General features: G+C 38.7%; 1 protein-coding gene across 1 annotated transcript; it reads right to left on the bottom strand.

Moving 5' to 3' along the window:
- Positions 1–278: 278 nt before the first annotated feature.
- LOC124272083 (eukaryotic translation initiation factor 4E type 3-like) lies at positions 279–23,064 on the bottom strand. Its single transcript, XM_046707227.1, has 7 exons — positions 22,904–23,064; positions 20,688–20,760; positions 18,838–18,932; positions 16,076–16,136; positions 15,402–15,468; positions 12,680–12,835; positions 279–2,267 (listed from the first exon to the last, which is right to left on the bottom strand). Exons 1-7 carry the CDS (start codon positions 23,053–23,055, stop codon positions 2,212–2,214), a joined length of 660 nt encoding a protein of 219 aa, XP_046563183.1. The 5' UTR covers positions 23,056–23,064; the 3' UTR covers positions 279–2,211.
- Positions 23,065–23,576: the final 512 nt, after the last annotated feature.

Raw genomic sequence — 23,576 nt, 5'->3', positions numbered from 1 at the left:
CCGATCCTTTTGCAAAATGACACCCAAGTGAATAATGTCTTGAATGACTAAAGCATCTATGTCCTCTGTCTATATATACATGAATATCTCAGCAGACAACACATCTAACAGCATATTTTGATGGAATTGCCATACATCATAAATAAGAAACGAGAACCCCATCAACACTGACCTGGAACAAAGTTGTCATGATGGTCTGACGTGGCATGGACTCCACTCCATACATCACATCACTCCATGTAAGTTGTTGAGAAAATCAATAAAACAAACAAATGAAATATTCAGAAAATAATTTCTTAAAATGTCTCATAAATAGCTAAATGTGTAGAAGATTATTTGAACATACAATCTTGCATTCATTTATCAATAAATGTTAGCACCACTATTATTTTTTTGAAAAAAATAAATGAATGAATAAAACACTCAACCCCAGAACCAAGCAGCTCAAGAACCATGTTGTTTCTTAAGTATAGCAAATGGTTTCATGAAATCATTGTACTTTTCCAACTATCTTAATATACTTATTCTCTACATCTCCTAGGCAAGCTTTTAACCCCGGATCCATTCCAGAAGTTCAAATTACCTGTCCATTTTATCAACCAATCAAACATTAAGATAAAGAAACGGAAAATGTCAAGGGAGGACTTACTAGCTCCAGTTTTAATAGACATGAAGACATTCTTTCCATGAAAAACATTTTTGGTTTCTTTTGTTGTCTGTCAGTTTTTCAATGGTGAATTTCCCACAAACTCTAATTAATAGCTGCCATGTTGTTCACTTCGCCAACCCAACATTAATGCTAGTTCACATTCAGATTAGACTGTTAGATCAAGCAGCCCGGCCAATCAAGCTGGCTTATGAAAATCAAGGGCAGGTAATTATAAATCTTGAGAACCACAAAATGGATGCAGGGATTGAGGAAGCTGTACTGAAATGGTTGCCCTGGAGATATAGAGGATACAGTAGTCGTAAAGCAATTTTCATATTTTGATTTAAAGAACAGTCAGAAAAACATTAAAGTCAAAGCAAAGCACATAAAAAGGGAAATCATATAATTGTGTAAAAGGCATTAAGGACTTCCAACACATCTGATATCACCATAAAGATCATTTCTTAAGCCAAGTAGACCATAATTAACATGACAGTGTCACCTGCATTCTGAAATAATGCAGCAATGGGAGCAAGTGTTTGATGACTACCTCTAGTTTTTGTTTAACAAATTAAAGACAAACAGATATTTGTTTGAACCTCACATCCATAATTGACATTTTACATGTTCAATTATTTAATCAAGTAATACTTCTAACCACCATGCACTCCTTAACTTATCAGTCTTGTTTATTGGGCCAGGATGTTTTAAAACTTAGCATACCAATCTGCATATTCCCACGAAGTTGAAAAGTGAGAAAAAAACATCTGGTGACATAAGTTTTTATTATTTAAAAAACACTCATTCAAGATGACTTTCTATACACTAAAATAAACCTGTCCAAAATTCATCTTTAAAATCCAGACCCTACTCCTACATTCTTTAGATATGGACTAAATATGAAAAACAACCTTAACAACTGAAATTGGACTGTTTACAACTTTGGAGGGGGTTGAAATATTTAACTTAATTATTTAGCCCCCAAATTCCTAAATACACCCAAAAAGATAAAGAAAAACCTGTGGCCTAATCAAACTTTGGAAACGATATTGGTCTATTTAATTACTACAAAAAGGGAGACAGTTACCATGGTTACACATGGAAACACAGTCCATAGCCGCTAATAACATTACGAGTTTGTCCTGAAGTCAAACAAATATCCTGTCACATTCAACAGGCTGTAACAAAATTTCACCTGATATAAACCAAAGCACTAACATGCACAAAAATGTGTAAAAATACTTAATAAATATAAATACAATTCTCCCGATGTAATACAAACAAATCAATGATAAAACTGCCATGAAAAGTCGCACATCATCCTAACCATGTTCAGTAAATGCAAGGGATATACACTGCTCACTGACTACAGGCTTCAGTGTCTGGCAGACACTCTCTTGACTACTGACACTGGAAGAGCAAGACACGTAGTATAAGGCTGTCAATCAGACACAAGCTCCTCCTCTGTTTTGTTCAACCAATCAGCATGAGCTCAGGTGGGGTATTTGCTCAGTGTCCAATCAGAATGGATCTTTGTTAAGAGTTCCTAGAGGATGTCGCTGTCATCGCTTGACCTTGAATGCCTTTTCACTTTCAAAGGCTTCATGTGATTGGAAGGCTGAAAAATATAAACCAGAATGTAATCAAATCTATCTTTTGTTTGTTGTTTAACACAACTAAAATGTTATTCCTATCAGGTCATGGCGGTCTGTAAATAACAGGTCCATAGACAAAATGGACAATTCAAATACAGCGATTGTTCCACCCTAATAGACTCTTAGATAAGCATTGATACACTGAACCCCTCAAAAAACGAAAGTCCGACTTTAGATACATATTTAGAACAAACCAAAACATGACTTGCAATTTTCACTAACATCTAACCCACTCAGCCACCTAAAACGGAAGCCCAACAATTTAGTCTTGATCACGTACATTGTACATGTAATTGGCCAAAGAGTATGAACACACTTGGCTTTACAGATCATTATAACATTCAGAAAAAAATTATCCACTAAATTTTACGAAAAAAAAGCTTGAACCATGAATTTGACACAATTTTGTAACAGAATCAGTGTTGGATCACTATGGAGGCATTATCTGAATGAAAAACTGAGCAAAACAGAGTTGCAACAGTGTTGCCCAAATGAACATGTTCACTGAATATGCTAAAAACATTGAAACTTCACAGATATTTCATTCAGAGAATTTACAAGTAACTTGGGCCTGAATACTTTACCTTTACCTTGCATGTAATACAGAATCCAGTTGTAGCAATTACAAAGGATCAACCTCATATGCATGGCCACTGGATATCTCTTAAATCCAGTGTATTAAATAAGGCCCGTCTGACCGCCGGAGACGGGTTAGATTTCTGACAGACGGTCTTAATTTACCGTCAGCCAGCCTGGTGGTCTGGTAAATATTTTAGATAACATGTTCCAAATACCAGATCATAAAATCTGTTTTTCAAATTGAGCGTTACATTTAGACTTGACAATTACTGTTTGAACATTGAACTATCGTATTGTATGCTCAAAGCACTGTGTTGACATATATTGTCACTAAAACAGCGAGACCTATCGATGCGCGTAGTAAATACACAATGTCTCAGGTTCATTAAATTATTCACTGTAACCAATAATTGAGTTATTTTCTTTGAATTGTCTGGTCTGGTCAAATCCATTTTGGTCTGGTAACATTTTGAAGTTACCAGCCCGAATGTCTGGCAGGCTTTTTGGCTTATTTCATACACTGTTAAATCCAAGCTTCCAAGCCAATACCCCTTTGTGTGAAAATGTCACAACACCTAAGAAAGTCATGTCAGTTGAGTAAGCAACAAACTTTGATTGCCAATTTACACAAAGGCAGTACAGGTCACGGAGCCTGGGAGATGTCATCTTGAAATGATTGAGTTCTGTTTCTTTATCCCCTTGGGATGTCAGTTTTAGAAAAACAAATGCCACAGATGAAACAAAACTTCCTCCGATGATACACCTCCTGGGTCAAGATGCCAAGGAGAGCAGGAAAAGGTGTATAAAATAACCACAGTGTCAAGATGCCAAGGAGGGAAGGAAAAGGTGTATAAAATATCCACAGTGTCAAGATGCCAAGGAGAGCAGGAAAAGGTGTATAAAATATCCACAGTGTCAAGATGCCAAGGAGGGCAGGAAAAGGTGTATAAAATATCCACAGTGTCAAGATGCCAAGGAGAGCAGGAAAAGGTGTATAAAATATCCAGTGTCAAGATGCCAAGGAGAGCAGGAAAAGGTGTATAAAATATCCACAGTGTCAAGATGACAAGGAGAGCAGGAAAAGGTGTATAATATATCCACAGTGTCAAGATGCCAAGGAGAGCAGGAAAAGGTGTATAAAATATCCACAGTGTCAAGATGCCAAGGAGAGCAGGAAAAGGTGTATAAAATATCCACAGCATCAAGATGCCAAGGAGGGCAGGAAAAGGTGTATAAAATATCCACAGTGTCAAGATGCCAAGGAGAGCAGGAAAAGGTGTATAAAATATCAACAGCGTCAAGATGCCAAGGAGAGCAGGAAAAGGTGTATAAAATATCCACAGTGTCAAGATGCCAAGGAGGGCAGGAAAAGGTGTATAAAATATCCACAGCGTCAAGATGCCAAGGAGAGCAGGAAAAGGTGTATAAAATATCCACAGTGTCAAGATGCCAAGGAGAGCAGGAAAAGGTGTATAAAATATCCACAGCGTCAAGATGCCAAGGAGAGCAGGAAAAGGTGTATAAAATATCCACAGCGTCAAGATGCCAAGGAGGGCAGGAAAAGGTGTATAAAATATCCACAGTGTCAAGATGCCAAGGAGAGCAGGAAAAGGTGTATAAAATATCCACAGCGTCAAGATGCCAAGGAGAGCAGGAAAAGGTTATAAAATATCCACAGGTCAAGATGCCAAGGAGAGCAGGAAAAGGTGTATAAAATATCCACAGCATCAAGATGCCAAGGAGGGCAGGAAAAGGTGTATAAAATATCCACAGTGTCAAGATGCCAAGGAGAGCAGGAAAAGGTGTATAAAATATCCACAGCGTCAAGATGCCAAGGAGAGCAGGAAAAGGTGTATAAAATATCCACAGCATCAAGATGCCAAGGACTGACTGACTGACTGAGTTTGGTTTTACGACCGCTTTTAGCAATATTCCAGCAACATCACGGCGGGGGACACCAGAAATGGGCTTCACACATTGTGCCCATGTGGGGATTCGAACCCGGGTCTTCGGCGTGACGAGCCAACGCTTTAACCATTAGGCTACCCCACCGCCCCAGATGCCAAGGAGGGCAGGAAAAGGTGTATAAAATATCCACAGCGTCAAGATGCCAAGGAGAGCAGGAAAAGGTGTATAAAATATCCACAGTTTCAAGATGCCAAGGAGGGCAGGAAAAGGTGTATAAAATATCCACAGCGTCAAGATGCCAAGGAGAGCAGGAAAAGGTGTATAAAATATCCACAGTGTCAAGATGCCAAGGAGGGCAGGAAAAGGTGTATAAAATATCCACAGCATCAAGATGCCAAGGAGGGCAGGAAAAGGTGTATAAAATATCCACAGGTCAAGATGCCAAGGAGAGCAGGAAAAGGTGTATAAAATATCCACAGCATCAAGATGCCAAGGAGGGCAGGAAAAGGTGTATAAAATATCCACAGGTCAAGATGCCAAGGAGGGCAGGAAAAGGTGTATAAAATATCCACAGCGTCAAGATGCCAAGGAGAGCAGGGCAGGAAAAGGTGTATAAAATATCCACAGGTCAAGATGCCAAGGAGAGCAGGAAAAGGTGTATAAAATATCCACAGCATCAAGATGCCAAGGAGGGCAGGAAAAGGTGTATAAAATATCCACAGTGTCAAGATGCCAAGGAGAGCAGGAAAAGGTGTATAAAATATCCACATTGTCAAGATGCCAAGGAGAGCAGGAAAAGGTGTATAAAATATCCACAGTATCAAGATGCCAAGGACTGACTGACTGACAGAGTTTGGTTTTACGCCGCTTTTAGCAATATTCCAGCAACATCACGGCGGGGGACACCAGAAATGGGCTTCACACATTGTGCCCATGTGGGGATTCGAACCTGGGTCTTCGGCGTGACGAGCCAACGCTTTAACCATTAGGCTACCCCACCGCCCCAGATGCCAAGGAGAGCAGGAAAAGGTGTATAAAATATCCAGTGTCAAGATGCCAAGGAGAGCAGGAAAAGGTGTATAAAATATCCACAGCGTCAAGATGCCAAGGAGAGCAGGAAAAGGTGTATAAAATATCCACAGTTTCAAGATGCCAAGGAGAGCAGGAAAAGGTGTATAAAATATCAACAGCGTCAAGATGCCAAGGAGAGCAGGAAAAGGTGTATAAAATATCCACAGCGTCAAGATGCCAAGGAGAACAGGAAAAGGTGTATAAAATATCCACAGCGTCAAGATGCCAAGGAGAGCATGAAAAGGTGTATAAAATATCCACAGCGTCAAGATGCCAAGGAGAGCAGGAAAAGGTGTATAAAATATCCATAGCGTCAAGATGCCAAGGAGAGCAGGAAAAGGTGTATAAAATATCCACAGCAAAGGGATGGCAGCCTTTTTGTATGTTTGTTCCAGAAAGTATGTTTTCAAGATACAGAAATCAGATCTGCTGCTTCGAAAGTTCACTGGTACAGTAAAGTTAGAAGCCTGGATGTTGAATATATATCTTCAGACAGTTCACATGTGGTGACTCTCATGCAGAGGTGTCCCCAGATCTTTACACACATGTATCAACGGTAGTGAAAGAACTGAGTTTATAGAAACTGAAAACATCTTTACATGCAAAGTACAGAAAACAATAATATACCAAGCATCATTAGTGAAGGGTCACTTATATAATTTAATCTGTCAAATCACAGTTGATACAACACTAAACAAGGTTTGTCATGGATGAGAATTTATTTATTAAACTTAACAGCAAATGTCACAAAAAATGAAACGGTTAACATCAATATCTGGTGTAACAACCATTAGCACGCAAACTTGTGTCACAATGAGCCCGCAAACTCCTTATTATGTTCATAAAGAATACATGGAGTATTGTCTGCCATTCCCTGTGTAGCGCTAGACGGAGGTCAGCAAGAGTCTGGGGAATAGGGTGGTTTCTGTAAACTCTGCGGCCCAACTCATCCCAAGCATGCTCACTTGGGTTAAGATCCGGGCAACAAGCTGATCACTCCATTCTCATGGTATACTGCTGTAGGAAGTCATTCACAATTCGTCCTCTGTTTGGTCTGGCATTGTCATCTTGAAACTGGGGTGGCCCACGATACGCTGGAAGTTGACGCATAAATGGTACCACACATGGAACAATAATCTCGTCTCTGTATCGTTGAGCTGTGATATTTCCTTCCACAACATAAAGAGGAGTCCTCCCAGTAGCCGTTATCCCATACCATCACTGAACCGCCACCAAATCGGTCATGGGTTGCTACTGTTGCGTCAGCAAAATGTCCATTCTGACGTCGATAAACCCGCCTACGACCATCATTAAATGAGAGGTTAAACCTGATCTCATCATAAAAAAGAACACATGACCACTGGCGTTGATTCCAACGAATATGAGCAGGGCAGAACGTCACCTGTGCCTGATGATGACGAGGGGTCATTCCAGTTTTGACAGCTGGTCCCTCAGCTCTAAGACCCACACAGTGTAAACGGGGTATCTTCCCATTATGACTACACCCCGTTTGACTACTCATGAACAAAACCATATAATTGAGCACCCCTACACTTAATGTGCTGTACCTGTATAGCTGATTACTCCCAGTTTGTCTACTCTTTGAAATAGACCTATAAGGGAGACTCCAAGTGAATCGGGGATACTGTGATCATTCATTGTTTGCTTTGATATTTGGAGATAACTCCTTTATTCGGATTAAAACTTTGTACAGTTATAGTACAGGTTGTTTGTTTTGAAAATTGGACATAATCCCTCCCACTTCCATTCAAACTATTAACTGTAGAACGCAAATATATTCTCGATCATTTTTACTGAGCGTGATTATGTTGTGGAATTTATTGCCCGATGGTGCTGTTAACCCTATTTCCCTGAATCAATCTATAACCATGATAAACCCAACAGAAACTCGCGATTATTTTAATTTATATTTTGAGACTAGATTTTGTCAAATCATTCATTGTCACCTCAAGCTCGGCTGTAGTGATCTAAATGCAGACAGATAAAATTTACATATATCGGAAACATCTAAGTGTTCATTATAACGAAAACGTTATTCATTACCTTTTTACATGTGAGAACTATCAAAATTTAAGAACAAATGTGAATTTCTATATTCAAGGATACGATGTTAAAACTACTTTATACGGTAACGGCGCATTGAATAACTCAACAAATAGTGACATTCTCAACTCATTACACCAGTTCATTTAAACAAGAGTCATCAGAAGATGACATATCCCCCCCGGCCCCCATATCTTTGAAAGAACAAATCATCTGACAGTTACTTAAAGTCCAGCTTGATTTTAGAATAAGTGCAAATCGTTTCCATGGAAATCATGAAAAAAATACATGACAATAAATCTGCAAATAGCAAAAGGCACAACTTCAAGATCTGCCTCACATATCTGCCAAGTTTTGCTGAAAGATATTGAGAAGTTTTCGAGTTGTGCTCCGGAAACGAAACCCACCCCTCCTTTTGGGACTAAGTCCGAAGCGTTTCCATGGAAACCGGGAAAAATAAAAATGCCCCAAATCTGCAAATAGCAAAAGGCACCACTTAAGGTTCTGTTTGATATATCTACCAAGTTTTGTTGAAATATATTGAACAGTTCTTGAGTTATACTCCGGAAACAAAGCCTACCCTCCCTTTTGGGATTAAGTCCGAATCGTTTCCATGAAAATCGGGAAAAATAAATATGCCAAAATTCTGCCAAATAGCAAAAGGCACCACTTTGGCATCTGCCTCACATATCTGCCAAGTTTTGCTGAAAGATATTAAGAAGTTTTCCAGTTGTGCTCCGGAAATGAAACCCACCCCTTCCTTTTGAGACTAAGTCCGAATCATTTCCATGGAAACCCGAGAAAATAATTAAATCACAAATATCTGCAAATAGCAAAAGGCACCACTTTGGGATCTGCCTCACATATCTGCCAAGTTTTGCTAAAAGATATTGATAAGTTTTCGAGTTGTGCTCCGGAAACGAAGCCCACCCCTCCTTTTGGGACTAAGTCTGAAGCGTTTCCATGGAAACCGGGAAAAATAAAAATGCCCAAAATCTGCAAATAGCAAAAGGCACCACTTAAGGTTCTGTTTGATATATCTACCAAGTTTTGTTGAAATATATTGAACGGTTCTTGAGTTATACTCCGGAAACGAAGCCCACCCCTCACTTTTGGGACTAAGTCCTAATCGTTTCCATGGAAACCGGAAAAATAAATATGCCAAAAATCTGCAAATAGCAAAAGGCACCACTTAAGGTTCTGTTTGATATATCTACCAAGTTTTGTTGAAAGATATTAAGACGGTTTTTGAGTTGTGTCCCGAAACGAAACCCACCCCTTCCTTTGAGACTAAGTCCAAATCGTTTCCATGGAAACCGAGAAAATAATAAATGCCAAAATCTGCAAATAGCAAAAGGCACCACTTAAGGATCTGTTTGATATATCTACCAAGTTTTGCTGAAAAGATATTGAAGTTTTTGAGTTATGCTCTCGAAATGAAGCCCACCCCTCCTTTGGGACTAAGTCCGAATCGTTTCCATGGAAACCGAGAAAAATAAAAATGCCAAAAATCTGCAAATAGCAAAAGGCACCACTTAAGGTTCTGTTTGATATATCTACCAAGTTTTGTTGAAATATATTGAACGGTTCTTGAGTTATTCCGGAAACGAAGCCCACCCCTCACTTTTGGGACTAAGTCCTAATCGTTTCCATGGAAACCGGGAAAAATAAAAATGCCAAAAATCTGCAAATAGCAAAAGGCACCACTTAAGGTTCTGTTTGATATATCTACCACGTTTTGTTGAAAAATATTATACGGTTTTTGAGTTGTGCTCCGGAAACGAAAGCAATCCTTACTTTTTGAGACTAAGTCAAAAATGTTTCCATGGAAACCGGGAAAAATAAATATGCCAAAAATCTGCAAATAGCAAAAGGCACCACTTAAGGTTCTGTTTGATATATCTACCACGTTTTGTTGAAAAATATTATACGGTTCTTGAGTTATGCTCCGGAAATGAAGCCCACCCCTCACTTTTGGGACTAAGTCCTAATCGTTTCCATGGAAACCGAGAAAAATAAAAATGCCAAAAATCTGCAAATAGCAAAAGGCACAACTTTAGGATCTGTTTGATATATCTACCAAGTTTTGTCGAAAAATACTGAATGGTTCTTGAGTTATGCTCCGGAAACGAAGCCAACCCCTCACTTTTGGGACTAAGTCCGAATCGTTTCCATGGAAACCGGGAAAAATAAAAATGCCCAAAATCTGCAAATAGCAAAAGGCACTACTTTAGGATCTGTTTGATATATCTACCAAGTCTTGTTGAAAAATATTGAACTGTTTTTGAGTTATGCTCCGGAAATGAAGCCCACCCTTCTTTAAGACTAAGTCCAAAACCGAGAAAAATAAAAATGACAATAATCTGTAAATAGCAAAAGGCACCACCTTAGGTTATGTTTGACATATCTACCAATTTTCGTTGAAAAATATCGAACGGTCTTTGAGTTATGCTCCGGTAACAAAATGATTACGGACGGACGGGCAGACGGACGAGGCGACGACTATATCCAACCGCATTACATGCCGGTGGGATAAAAAGTAACCGCTTCCATTGATAATCATCTCTGCATATATTCTCAATGTAAGATTCTCTGCGGAAGCTCATTTCGTTGCTAGACATAACCAACACCATAACGAATATGTAATTTTTAAAGTAAAATTGATATTTTATACTTATCCTGACTCATGATCTTTTGCTTATCTCCCTTTCCCTTTCGCATGGTAGTGGAACACTTGAATCCCTTGAAGTTCCCAAAGCGGACGTATAAATACTCACTCACGAGTTACCTCCCTTGCCCTTTCCCGCGCAAACATACCATGTGACGTGCCCATACTTGTCACTCTCTGCATATTTTCCGCCCATGCACTTGAATCTGCTGTGAAATCTCAAGGGTCTTCAATGGGGAGGTTGGGAGGGCTTGCTCGTCATGAGTCAGGATAAGTATATAATTTCAATTTTACTTAAAAAATTACATATTTTTCCTTATCCTGACTCATGATCTTTTGCTTATCTCACTTTCCCTTTATTATTAACCATTTATCTGTTATTTTGTATCAGTATTATTCTTTTGTCAAATTATTTCAGTTATGTATCCAGCCATTGGAACAATGTACTGGAGCGGCGTCTATATAAGCCACTAGGCTTGTTTGCCTATATCCAGGTTTCTGCTTTGACGAAATAAAAATAGGCTTAAACCATATTAAAGTACCAGAGTTTCATTGAGCTGTCAATGGCAGACCCATCACAGTGTTCACAAAGTCTGTGTCGCTTGTGCTGCCCATAGTTAAAAATATTATACAGCACATTAACTTCTTAATTAACTTACTATGTAGTGTATATGATATATCGTGTAACTCAGTATATGTGCATACTTGAACTCTTCCACAACATGTACAATGACCTATGTAATTAGCTGAATAAATATTGTATGAAGCTGGTACAGCTAAAATTGTTTATAAGTGTTGGTGGAACAGTCTACCTGATGGAGGGGAGAGAGCTAGTAATTACAAACCACTCGACTGGAACAGGTTGTGTCTTGGACGGGTAGTCAAACTGGGAGTTGTCATAATGGGAATGGTGGACACACTAGTCCTGGTGTTGTTGACGTTGAAGTGTTTATGTTGAAGATCTGTTGCAGTCATGAATGAGAACGATGTTTCTGAGGTGACTGTCTTGACGTTGCGTGACGACACGAGGTTGATCTGGCCTTGATCTATGCCACAGTTCCTGTCACCTGGAATTGTTGCCACAGTCTACCGATGACACTCTGAGACACATTAAAATGTCTGGCAACTTGTCGTTGACTTAATCAGTATTTAGCATTCCTATTGCTTGGCCTCGTTCTTCAACACTCAGAAAACGCCTCATTTTGAAGCACGCTGAATAAAGATACAGGATCTCAAGTGTAAAGACCGATGTCACTTGAAAACTTTCATTACACACTTTCCATGTGCAATGACACATCACTGGATGTGTTCGTGTGAGCTGTTTTGAGCACTGTTAACAACACACCAAATTTCAAGAAAATTGATCTAACCAACCGTGGAGAGACAAGTGCATGCGACAAAGTAAGGCAGGGGTTCAAATTTTGTTTAAAAGACTATAAGAAAGTAACTTGTCCTGACTAATTTTCCACTTGCCCTGATTTTATGACATAATTATGATGATGTAATTATGAAAGAAGAAATCAACATGGTATTTGATGTTAATGTTTACTGGACTATTTATTGAAAAGTGATAAATAGCAAAGAAAGATAACTCTTCTTTATTATCATTGCAATTTAATAGCTACATTTTGAGCAGATATGAAATTAAATCCAAGTTTATTTGCGGTTTGAAACCATAAGTGAAAATTATCTAGTAGCCCACGGACAAGTAAGATACCATTATTTGATTAACATAGAGATTTTTTCTGGGTTACATCTTCTTTTTATTCTCGAGTACAACGTTTATTTGAGAATAAAAAGATGTAACCCAGAAAAAATATCTATGTTCATCAAATATCATCTTCTAAAATGCCAATCAAGCATCATTATTTGATTGCCCGAAATGAAAACTGACTTGTCCCGGGCGTCGGGCGATGGGATTTTTGAACCCATGTAAGGTCTTGTGCAATGTTAATGATTGATGGCCAGGTGACTACAATGCCATTATCAACATTAATGAAAACTGCTGTAAACTAAATCATCAAACTATATAGGTGACCCTTGACTAATTATGTTTAGCATATTTCACATGTCATGCTGACTTACCTTTGTAAAATATTGTTGTGAATGTAACTTTAGGCAAGAGTTGTCTAACTTTGGTGATGACAGTAGCTGCTTCTGCATGCTGAGACTTTGTGTTCCAGATCTGGATGATGTCGTCACGATCACGGATGCTAACACTCACGCCACCTATCTCGTCATCTGAAACAGAGAAACACTGCCAGGTGAACGTAAATTCGGGGACATTCATTTTTGTTCCTGCCAAGAGGGTTAATGTTAGTGCTCATTTTCGCTCACAATATGCGGTTTGATAATCAGAGCTCAGCAATCGATTGTAAGCATAAACCTCACCAACAAACTCAGTGGACAATGTCAATATCTGCACATTGTGCAAATGAACCAAGCATCGATTAGTACCATGATCAAGATGAATGTGTATACTTCTGTTGAGACACGTATTTGTTGCTTACATCACAGTTTTACGAGTCAGGAAACTGCATCAGTTGTTAATGTCATTAATAATAAACAATAGTAAATAACAATAATAAACATAAATTTGATGCTTCATTTCTCATGAATATCAATTAACTGCTCAAGGTTGTATATATGTAACAGTGTGTAAATAAAAGTGTTTCATTTTAATGTGTTAAACTTCATTATTTTAAAACTTAGGTATAAAACTTTCATCAATTCCAAACTGGCCTGTGTTAACACTAACACTTGCACTGTTTAATCAATTCACTGGTAAGCTAGCTTGGGGTCTATTGTTAAGGGTAAGTGATCTGTGTCAGGTTCAATCTCTGCATTGGCCTGTTGTCAAGGTTCCTATTGTTTCATAGATTTCACCTTCTCATCATATTTAAAGCTTTCTACTGCCTTTAAGTTGTGGCAGTCTACATCTTTCTCCATGAGAGCGCAATCACAGCACAGCACAGCACAGCACAGCACAGCAACAGCACAGCACAGCACCAGCACCAGCACCAGCACCAGCACCAGCACCAGCACCAGCACCAGCACCAGCACCAGCACCAGCACCAGCACCAGCACCAGCACCAGCACCAGCACCAGCACCAGCACCAGCACCAGCACCAGCACCAGCAGCAGCACCAGCACCAGCACCAGCACATTATGGGGTAAGTTAAGTTAGATGTTTTGGTATTATATCTATAGTAGGACTATTAGGATTTACATGTTTTAGTGTAGTTTGGTGTTTGTCTATAAATATATGCATGCTTAGTATTTTAGACAAATATATGATGTATTGTGTACCAGTACACTAGTATACTGGCGTGAGTTTATTTGAACAGTAGGGTATTTTATACCACCATGATGCTGTAATTTGTATCATGTATATGTATTAGCTATTTCATGATTGGCATGATACAGTAATGTGTATCATGCATATTTATTATATGGTTTAGTTTCTATATGCATATTGATGTATGTATTAGGGTCAATAAGATAACTATTTATGTGTTCGCTAATGCCATTTATGATGTATATCTGTATATACTAGCAGCATACTTATATTTTGTTTATTTAGGTTCACTAAGAATCAGATGTTTTATTAGCTGTTGGCCTATTCTGCCTGCGTGCCTGAGACGAGGTGAGGTATTGTTTTTAGAATGTGATTGTAAATATTAGTAATTATAGTTGTCATATATGTGAGTAATAATCAGAGTACATGTCTTTGCTTAAATCGGGATGATTGACAGTTATCAGATGTTTTAATAGTATAGTGGTAACCATACTGAACATATAACATGATACGTATTTCATTATGAGAGACATGTATTAATTGATGCATATTTTATTATTCAGGGCGTTTTGTTAGTTCAGTTACATGGACTGAGAACCAACTGGGGATCTCCATATCCCACGTTACCAGCGCCGGAATAAATCCCTGAAAACCTACACAAGTGTTCGTCTTCATTAAAACTACCATATACGAATACCTCTGTTACATATATATCATATATGATCGATCAATTTACTGATAATTCGATCAATCACTCCAGCACTAGTTACTATATTTCCAAAAAGTCGCAACAAATGAACTGCTCTGTTTAAAGGTCTGTAATGTAAATGTGGATAACCAGTGTGTGAAACTCCCCTCAATTTGTACCAGAATGATAACTTTTAAGACCGACAAGCCCCACTGTCGGTCAACATTGTCAAAAGTATTCTTTAATTAAATCACATCTACCAGAAGAATACATCTGTTTGATGAGCTTTATTTAAATGCACAACCTTTTGCATATTGGACCTTGATCAAGTTCACAAATAACCTCATCAGAGTGTCACTGAGGGTTTAGTCTCGTGATATTATTGTTCAAATATTAAACTGTCTGAGGGTCAGGAGGCTTCTAATTTTTTTACCCGTAAAAACACGACTGTAATCACTGATAATGTTTAATGCTGCTTTTAGCAATATTCTAACAATACCACAGTGGTGGACACCATAAATGGGCTTTGCATTTTGTACCCATGTGGGATTTGGGACTGAGAAAATAGATATTTATAAAAGAACAATATTTATATGCAGAGAAAAATATCATAGATTTATGAGATACAATTCAATGTAACAACTTTTGCAATCAGATTGCAGCATATGTTCCGTTACCATGGTTACAATGGTGAAATAAGACTACATAAAGCCATGTTCAAGTCACATTAGGGATGCTGTGCGACAATATTCCAGCTTTATGACTGCGGCCTTTAGTTAATTACCCAGGTACATTCACTCCCATGTTCATGACAACCCTACCTTCAGCCATGAACTCGGACAGCTGTTCTCCTATGGCTGCCAACAACAGCTCCTTCCAAACCGTCGGCTGAAACAGTTCCGTCTCACTTCACCACAAATTTGAAACATTCAAAACATGTCGATACCACTGAAGCAATATTAAAAACACAGGTGCAAAAGGTACTACAATTTGTGTTACAAGAAGTGTTTGCCACTAACATAGCAGTGTCCCCCGCCGCTAAAGAAGAATGAAATATAACACATTTACTAGGTTTTATCTATTGGTCACACAAAAGATAACTTTTTGTGTGATGTAGTTATCGCATTAACAAGATTTTGAAAAGTGTTATCTGAAACTGAAAATAAGGTCAAGGTCACCATGACATGACTGGTGCCTGCGTTATCACCCAATGGAGGCTGTCGATATAATTGAAGACACTGGGTGCAACGTTTTATGAGATACATGTACCCGGTATCGTGTTTACATAACCTTGAAAAGTGGTCAAAGTGTCATGGTGACCCTAAAGATAAGGTCAAGGTCACCAAAATCGACTGGTGTCTGCATAATCCCCCAATGTAGGCTGTCATCAAATTTGAAGATATCGGGTACAACAGTTCATAAGATATAGTGTTAACAAGAATTGGGACATACGGACATACGGATGCTGCTGAATACATAGTTGAGCCTCACTTACTGTGTCGTGTTTATGACATTTCAACCTCCAGTGACCTCCCTTGCTGTTGTACTCATCTTCCCTGCAACAATTATATAGTAATAGCAGGGTTAGTCCAACAGACTACTCTCAGGGGTGGACAAGTCACGCCAGCAAGTCCACAACCACGCCAACTTATTTAAACTACTGATGAGAGACATGAGTGTTGCCATCATTCTGTTGATGAATTGGAAATCTTAATTACATTTCGTCTTAATTACCAACAATATTAACATTCTGAGGGTTCTTATGAATTTGAAAACAAAAGTGTTTCCATCATTCTGTTGATGAAAAGGACTGACTGACAGAGTTTGGTTTTACGCTTTTAGCAATATTCCAGCAACATCACGGCGGGGGACACCAGAAATGGGCTTCACACATTGTACCCATGTGGGGATTCGAACCTGGTTCTTCGGCCTGACGAGCCAACGCTTTAACCATTAGGCTACCCCTCCGCCCCTTTGATGAAAAGGAAGATTCAATTAAATTGGATCTTGTTTACAACATTAACATATATGGGGATTCGAACCCGGGTCTTCGGTATGACTGGTGATGGTGATGAGTTGGAAATCTCAATTAGATTTGATCTTGTTTACAGTTTTCCCAGAAATTATTGAGAAAATCTCTGTTTCCTAATACTGATAATAGAATTTTAAAATAGTTGTTACATTATGTAGTAAGGTACTCAGGTACTCAATATGGGAGGCAACTCTTGTAGGCTTTAGAATGAACCTTACTACATCAAGAGTTATCTCCCGGCTTCCTTTGTTGACATGGCAGATTTGACAGCAGAAGAGAAAAGAAAGCTGGTTCTAGATGATTTTGAAAGGGGTGTGACTAATGAAAAAAAGTTAGCTGGTAAACATGACATTCCTCTGTCTACAGTATACAGAACTTTGAAGAATATTCAGTCAGGAGTTGGGACTGGGCACAAGATGGGCAGGGAGGCCAAGGATCGCTGGCACCTTGGTGAGATTGTGAGTAGGGGAAAATTGAAAAGCGTTGAGAATATCAGAAATGAGATGATTAATAGAGAAAGCCCTCAGGTATGTATTGAAACCCTTAAACAAGAAACACAAAGTGAGTGAGTGAGTTTGATTGTACGCTGCTTTTAGCAATATTCCAGCAATATCACGGCGGGGGACACCAGAAATGGGCTTCACACATTTTGCTAATGTGGGGAATCGAACCCGGGTCTTCGGCATGACGAGCGAACGCTTTAACCACTAGGCTACCCCACCGCCCAGAATTACAAAGACTTAACTGGGTGAAAAGGCGTGGAATTCCCTCACCATTGATGAAAGATGCACAAAAAGAAAGACGTTTTAATTGGGATAATGTTTTCTTTTCTAATGAAATATCTGTCTGGCTCTTTCCGAACTGTATGAAAATTTGGACAAAAAATACCATGAAAACCTATCTACCAACGCCCAAAACATAGCCCAAAATTTCACATGTGGGGTGGGATATCTTCATGTGGAGTGACGCTGTTGTGTATTTTCACTGGAAATTTCACAAAGGGATGATATGCTGACTTCTTAAATGATCACCTCCTTCCAACGGCCCGAACACTGTATGAAGATAATTGGATTTTCCAGCATAATAATGACCCAAAACACACTGCAGGCTACACAAAACAGTGGTTGTCGGACGAAAATGTTCAAGTTTTAGACTGGCCCAGCTACAGCCCAGATCTTAACCCTACTGAGAATGTGTGGGGACTAATGAAGGACAAAATTAACCAAAAAGGACTTAGAAATATTGGGGATATGAAGAAAGAAGTGCTCGAATATTGGGATACGCTGTCACACGATTTCTTACAAACTTTGCTCGGTAGTGTATCTAGGCGCATTCAGTCGTGTATTGCAGGGCAAGGAGGTCTCACAAAGTACTGAAAAGACACTTAGACTGTAAGAGAATCATATCTCAACATATTCATTTCAATAAAACTTCCATAGTTTATATACATGTATTTGGTATTTGCCGAAACAACTTTCTCAATAATTTCTGGGGATACTTTACCTACAACTTTAACAAGTCACGTTAACTTCTGTGAGTGCTTACGGATCAATAACTTCTTTATTACTATGAAGGCTAGTCTGTCGTACAGACCCTGAAGCAAATATATCCAAGAAAGCCCACACAAGTCTAGAAAATGTGGCAAGTCTAGATTTCCTCAGCTTCTGAAAATGAAGAAAGTCTCAGGGCTCCTTTTCATTATATTTTTTTTTTTTACTATGAACTTTTTCAGTAAAATATGTTCATTTCAGAGACTAGTTGTTAGTCTATATGAAGGCCTAAGACAAGTTCCTTGACAAAGGAAGATTTGGTCTCGTTTACCTTCAACATTGATGGGACATGTCTTACTTCTGTGAATGGCATTAAGAAGTTCGTGAGCTGAGCAAGAGAAAGTTCTTTTCACTTCTTTATTACAATTAAGGCCTGACTCCAGTTATTTGACCAAAGGGTTAAAATCTACATCGAAACATTGCGTTACTTGTAGTAAATATTATGTATCCACATGAATCTGTCTCTTATTCAAGAGGTTTCAAGTTTAGTCTTCTTATATTCTGTTCAAGGTAGGTATTGTTTCTCCCCATTTCAATTTGTATAGAAGATGTCATTGCTCAGATATTAACAAGGGTTTTGTTCCTACAGGTTACCATAGTAACTAATTTGTAAGACAATGATTCTCTTCCTTATGATTGAATACACCCAACAATAAACAAGGGGAGATAACTCACCAGACTGGTCGCGTCACAAAGCGCATGAGATGGTAGCTGTAGCGTGAACTCAGCTCACTTGGGTCTGGGATGTTGTTGTACACACTCCAGAAACCCTAGAACAAAGTCAGACACAACACGTTAAGGGACCTTTCATAATTAATGCCTTTGGGGGTGCTGATGATTTTTATGGAGAAGCATGTACAATTGAATGACACGCCCTCCCAAATTTATGAACAAAGTAAGTAACCCCTCCCGCATGTCACCCAGACACACACACACACACAAAATTGCTGATCCCACTAGAGCTTGTGTACAAAATTGATGGACACCCCCAACAAAATGGGTGACACCTCCTCCCCCTCTCAAAATTAAAATAGAATAAAAATAAATAAAAATAAATACATAAATAAAATAAATGAATATATCATCATCCCCTAGCGATAAATTATGAACGGTCCCTAAGCTATAGTTGTCTGTACCTGAACATATTATACAGTCAAGGTGGCCTCTTTGAAAAGTAAGCGGTGGGGTAGCCTAATGGTTAAAGCGTTGGTTCGTCATGCTGAAGACCCGGGTTCGAAATCCCCACATGGGCACTATATGTGAAGCCCATTGCTGGTGTCCCCCGCCGTGATGTTGCTGGAATATTGCTAAAAGCGGCGTAAAACCAAACTCAGTCGGTCAGTCAGTCTTTGAAAAGTAGATTTTCAATTCCTACCACAGAATCTCGCTACATGCATGCTTGGATAAATTCTCTGAAGTATACAAGGACCTTGAATATTGTGTGTACTGGTGCCACCACTCCTTAAGTTGGATTACCGGCCTTCATTACCAACATGACTTGTCAGTTGAGCAGCGTGATATATGAGTAGAAGACTTGTACGTGAGTCAGCAGAGACTATATATTTGTATTATATGGTGTCTGGTGTCAGACGTGCTGCACTGTTAGGATTGTTCTGTGTTCACTTGAAAATTATGATATGAACATCACAAGTTACATGGTTTATCTATTCACAATAGCACACAATTTATGATCTACAATTTAACATGGCAATCAGCAGATGTTGAGTGTTCACACTTTTTCCTATATCTACTGGCTGCTGAAAAAAACATGCAGATTAGTTGTAGGCTCAGTATGTGAAAGGCAGAGTGTTGTGGAAAACAGGTTCAATTGCTCCCCTCTACTGGCCGTTATCAGTAATATATCTTTAGCAGTCTACAAAATAACAAGAGCAGTCTCTTGAAATGCTGGACCTGTCATCTTGCCTCTTATTTGTTCCTAAATAGTCATCAAAGAACTGAATAACCTATCAATCTATTATGCATTAATTCAATAGAGAAGTATATAAAGTCAGGCACCATTGTGTCGAACTCTGATAACTCGATATCTCAGTTGTCTCGATATAACATCTCGGTCCCGGCAAAATCTTTCATGATTTCATCCTTCATTATTCTAGCTCTTTTAACTCAATATGGATGTCTCGATATTTCTGATATTTCAATATAATTTCATGGTCCCAACAAGAAAACTTACCCTTTTAACTCGATATTTGCAAAGAAACTCGATATTCACCTTTCCTGGGCAAGTATCCCTCTGAACTGAGGTTTCCACACGTTTACACACGGTGTGGCATGAATCAAAGAGATGTGGTTGTGCAAACTAATTAGGGCTAATTGAGTTGAAGGTGTCACTTGTTTGTTATTTAATTAGGATTAATTAAGAAGGAATTAGTTAGGAAGTACTCACTGTTACGACTAAACACTACCGATAACAGATTATAGTTTCGAATCAAAACATACTGAGAAGCGTTTTGTTTTCTTTCATAGTGATATGTGATGATATGCCCTGGTGAGATGTCTCATCTTACCTGTACAGTATTGACTGTGTACAGTTTCTTCAAGGATGCTTCATATTGAGCAGCTGATGTTCCTCGAACTGTCCTGAAAACAAATGGTTTCAACAGGAATTATAACTGTCACATTACCATGTCATCCTTCCATGTACCCATTCACTGCCAGGTGAACGGAGGCATATTTCAATCAAAGCACCAGTTGTAATATGTGATTTTCTTAACATTACTATCATACTAACATTTGTACAGCAAAAATATCCAGCTCAGCTGCTCAAAGGCACTTTTATTTTCCCTCGATCATTGGATGTCAAACTCAAACGGCATATTGTATTATCAATCTCAACTCCCTGAGGATCATACAATTAACTCTTGCAGCCACTAGGCACACCGAGTTAAGGTGGCTTTCCCATCCTTACGAGGTACCCATTCACAGATGGGTGGACTGGGACACATAGTCACAATACTTTGTCCAAGTTTCACTGCACCTTGCTGTACCCGCAACTAGGTGTTTGCACGTATTCATGTGGCCACCATCTGGTGATTTATCAACGGATTCATGGGTTCTTTTAAGTGCACAGGGTTGTGTACTGTACACTAGGGGTTGTGACAACACTGAAAGAGTGTGCACACAATGTTGACTCCAAGGTTTTTACACCCGGTCACCGGTGGGCTCAATTACATCTGGGTCAAATGTACAGCCATGATATAAATTATAGGATGCAAAGATCTGCAAATATGATTGTCTGAACAGACAAGTTTCAGTGGCAGAACTACCTTAAATTTGTTCAAGCTACTCTGCATTTTTCACCCACCATCCACTGGTCACAAAGTGACAATTATATACTTAGGAGTCATCTAATCAGCCAACCTTGTGTCCATCATGGGATAAAAAACAAACACTACACTCTGCCAGACCCTATAAAGGCCAATGTTATATCAGCATCAGGCCCCGATTTCTCGAAACAAACTTAAGTCTGAGTTTTGACTCAAATTTGAGAAAACGCAGGAAAATGCATTCCACAGAATGAACTGAAATCGGTATTAAACTCAAACTATAGAAGACAATTTGAGTTTGGTGGATAGATTACTTAAGTTGTTTGGGCTTTTATATTTAGAAAAAGCAGTTGAGTTAAAAATTCAGCTGTTTCAAATTGTGAAACTCAGTTTGAGATTTGAGTAAAAATTAAGTTTGTTTCCAGAAATCTGGGCCAGACTTCAGTACAACGGTATGAAGCTATTAATACCTGTGAAGCTACGTGTTAGAATTGGTCTTCAGCAGTCCATGCTTGTCGAAGGAAGCAACTAACAGAATTGGGTGGTTGTATCCCAACTGTAGATTTATGGTCATGATGTCAATCACTGGATTGTCTGGTCCAAACTCAATTATTTACAGTACGCAATCAAATAGCTGGAAAATTACTGAGTGCTGTGTTAAACAACAAACTGTAGCTAGTTATTAGCAGATGGCCAGCTAGTGTAGCCTACATTTCTGTTTATGCTTTAATATTTTGTTGAGGGTATATATTTCTGCAAATCCCAAATGACAGTGAACGCAAACATCCTTCATCTCCGCTCGAACTACATAACACTAACTCAGAACAATATTGAAGTGCCTCAATGATACTTAACACAGCATCTGTGATGTAATTATTATACAAACATATGATGCATAAAGTGTGTCAAGGGTTTTATGATGTAAGTGGTCATGTGATGAATTATCAATGTACATTGAAGACAAATAAATGTGACTCTGTAATTATCCCATGACTGCAATTACCCTAACGCTGCAATGAAAATACTGAAAACATGTATACATCAAGCTTCTCCTTTTCCTTGACTCTCGAGGAGTGTATTTACATAACTGTTTGTTTATATTGGGAAGTATTATTGGCCAACAGCATGCATGTCAACAATATAGTCAAATGTTATTCTAACGGTCTCGTTATTTTGCACCAATGCGAAGTCAGTTCACACTGAGCAAAAATTGCTTGCAAGTACATATCGTAATTCTGTCGATATTAAACCGCAGTTTCACAATCTGTCAAGTGCTGTTATTGTTTTAAATGTCCAAGGTTGCACGCTCGCGATGTTTGGTCGACAGCAGTTACCTCCCTTAGCTAGTGCCATTGACCAAACTACTCTGAGCTTAACACTCTCTTTACTCGGGTTGTTCAACATCGCGACTAACTGTCAAACGAAACTGAGTTCGTATGTTTTTAATGCATACTAACTTGTCGAGCCAAAATGTCCATGGAGTATTTAGTGGAACCCCCGTCTGTTCAGAGGTGTCTATTTCATTGATTGCCTTTCTAGCTAGCTGTGGACTGCCGGGGTAGACCTTGTTTTCAGACTCCCGTACACTGTCAACATTGAAGGCCGCCATTTTTGACCACCTGACATGATCATGTGATCAAAATAGCCATGACGTCAAACTGCAGGTGCGCGAAAAGTTCCATTGGAGCCCAACAAAGGCACTCATGCTTAGAAAGAGCACCAGTGTAATAAATAACCATTTGAACAGAACAATCTGATCATGTTTTTATGAATATTATCTGTTCTTTCGATTTTCCAAAGGGCTGGACGTCAATTTATCTTGAGATAAGCAAGTTAAATGAAAAAATAAGTATAAGAAAAAAGTTCGAAAGGCTGTATAATTGTGATTCTATTCGAGTCTGCCGGGCAATACAATCCAATGATTGATATCATGAACATCCGTGTAAACAGTGTTACACGTTATACACAACTGTCTACAGGGTAGCCTTTAGTTAATCATTTGTGATCGTTAGTATGTCCGGATGTTCTGGTTTACCAGGCGTACAGAAGGCGTTAATACATATAGCATTTATAGATTTGTTGTTTTAATACTGCATTTATCTGAAATTCTAAAATCGATATTTCCCTGAA

This window comes from Haliotis rubra, unplaced genomic scaffold (assembly GCF_003918875.1).
Source record: "Haliotis rubra isolate DU_JTF1 unplaced genomic scaffold, ASM391887v1 Scf166, whole genome shotgun sequence".
NCBI lineage: Eukaryota > Metazoa > Mollusca > Gastropoda > Lepetellida > Haliotidae > Haliotis > Haliotis rubra.
Note: the sequence above shows the minus strand (reverse complement) of the source record. Positions and strands in the feature narration are given on the sequence as shown.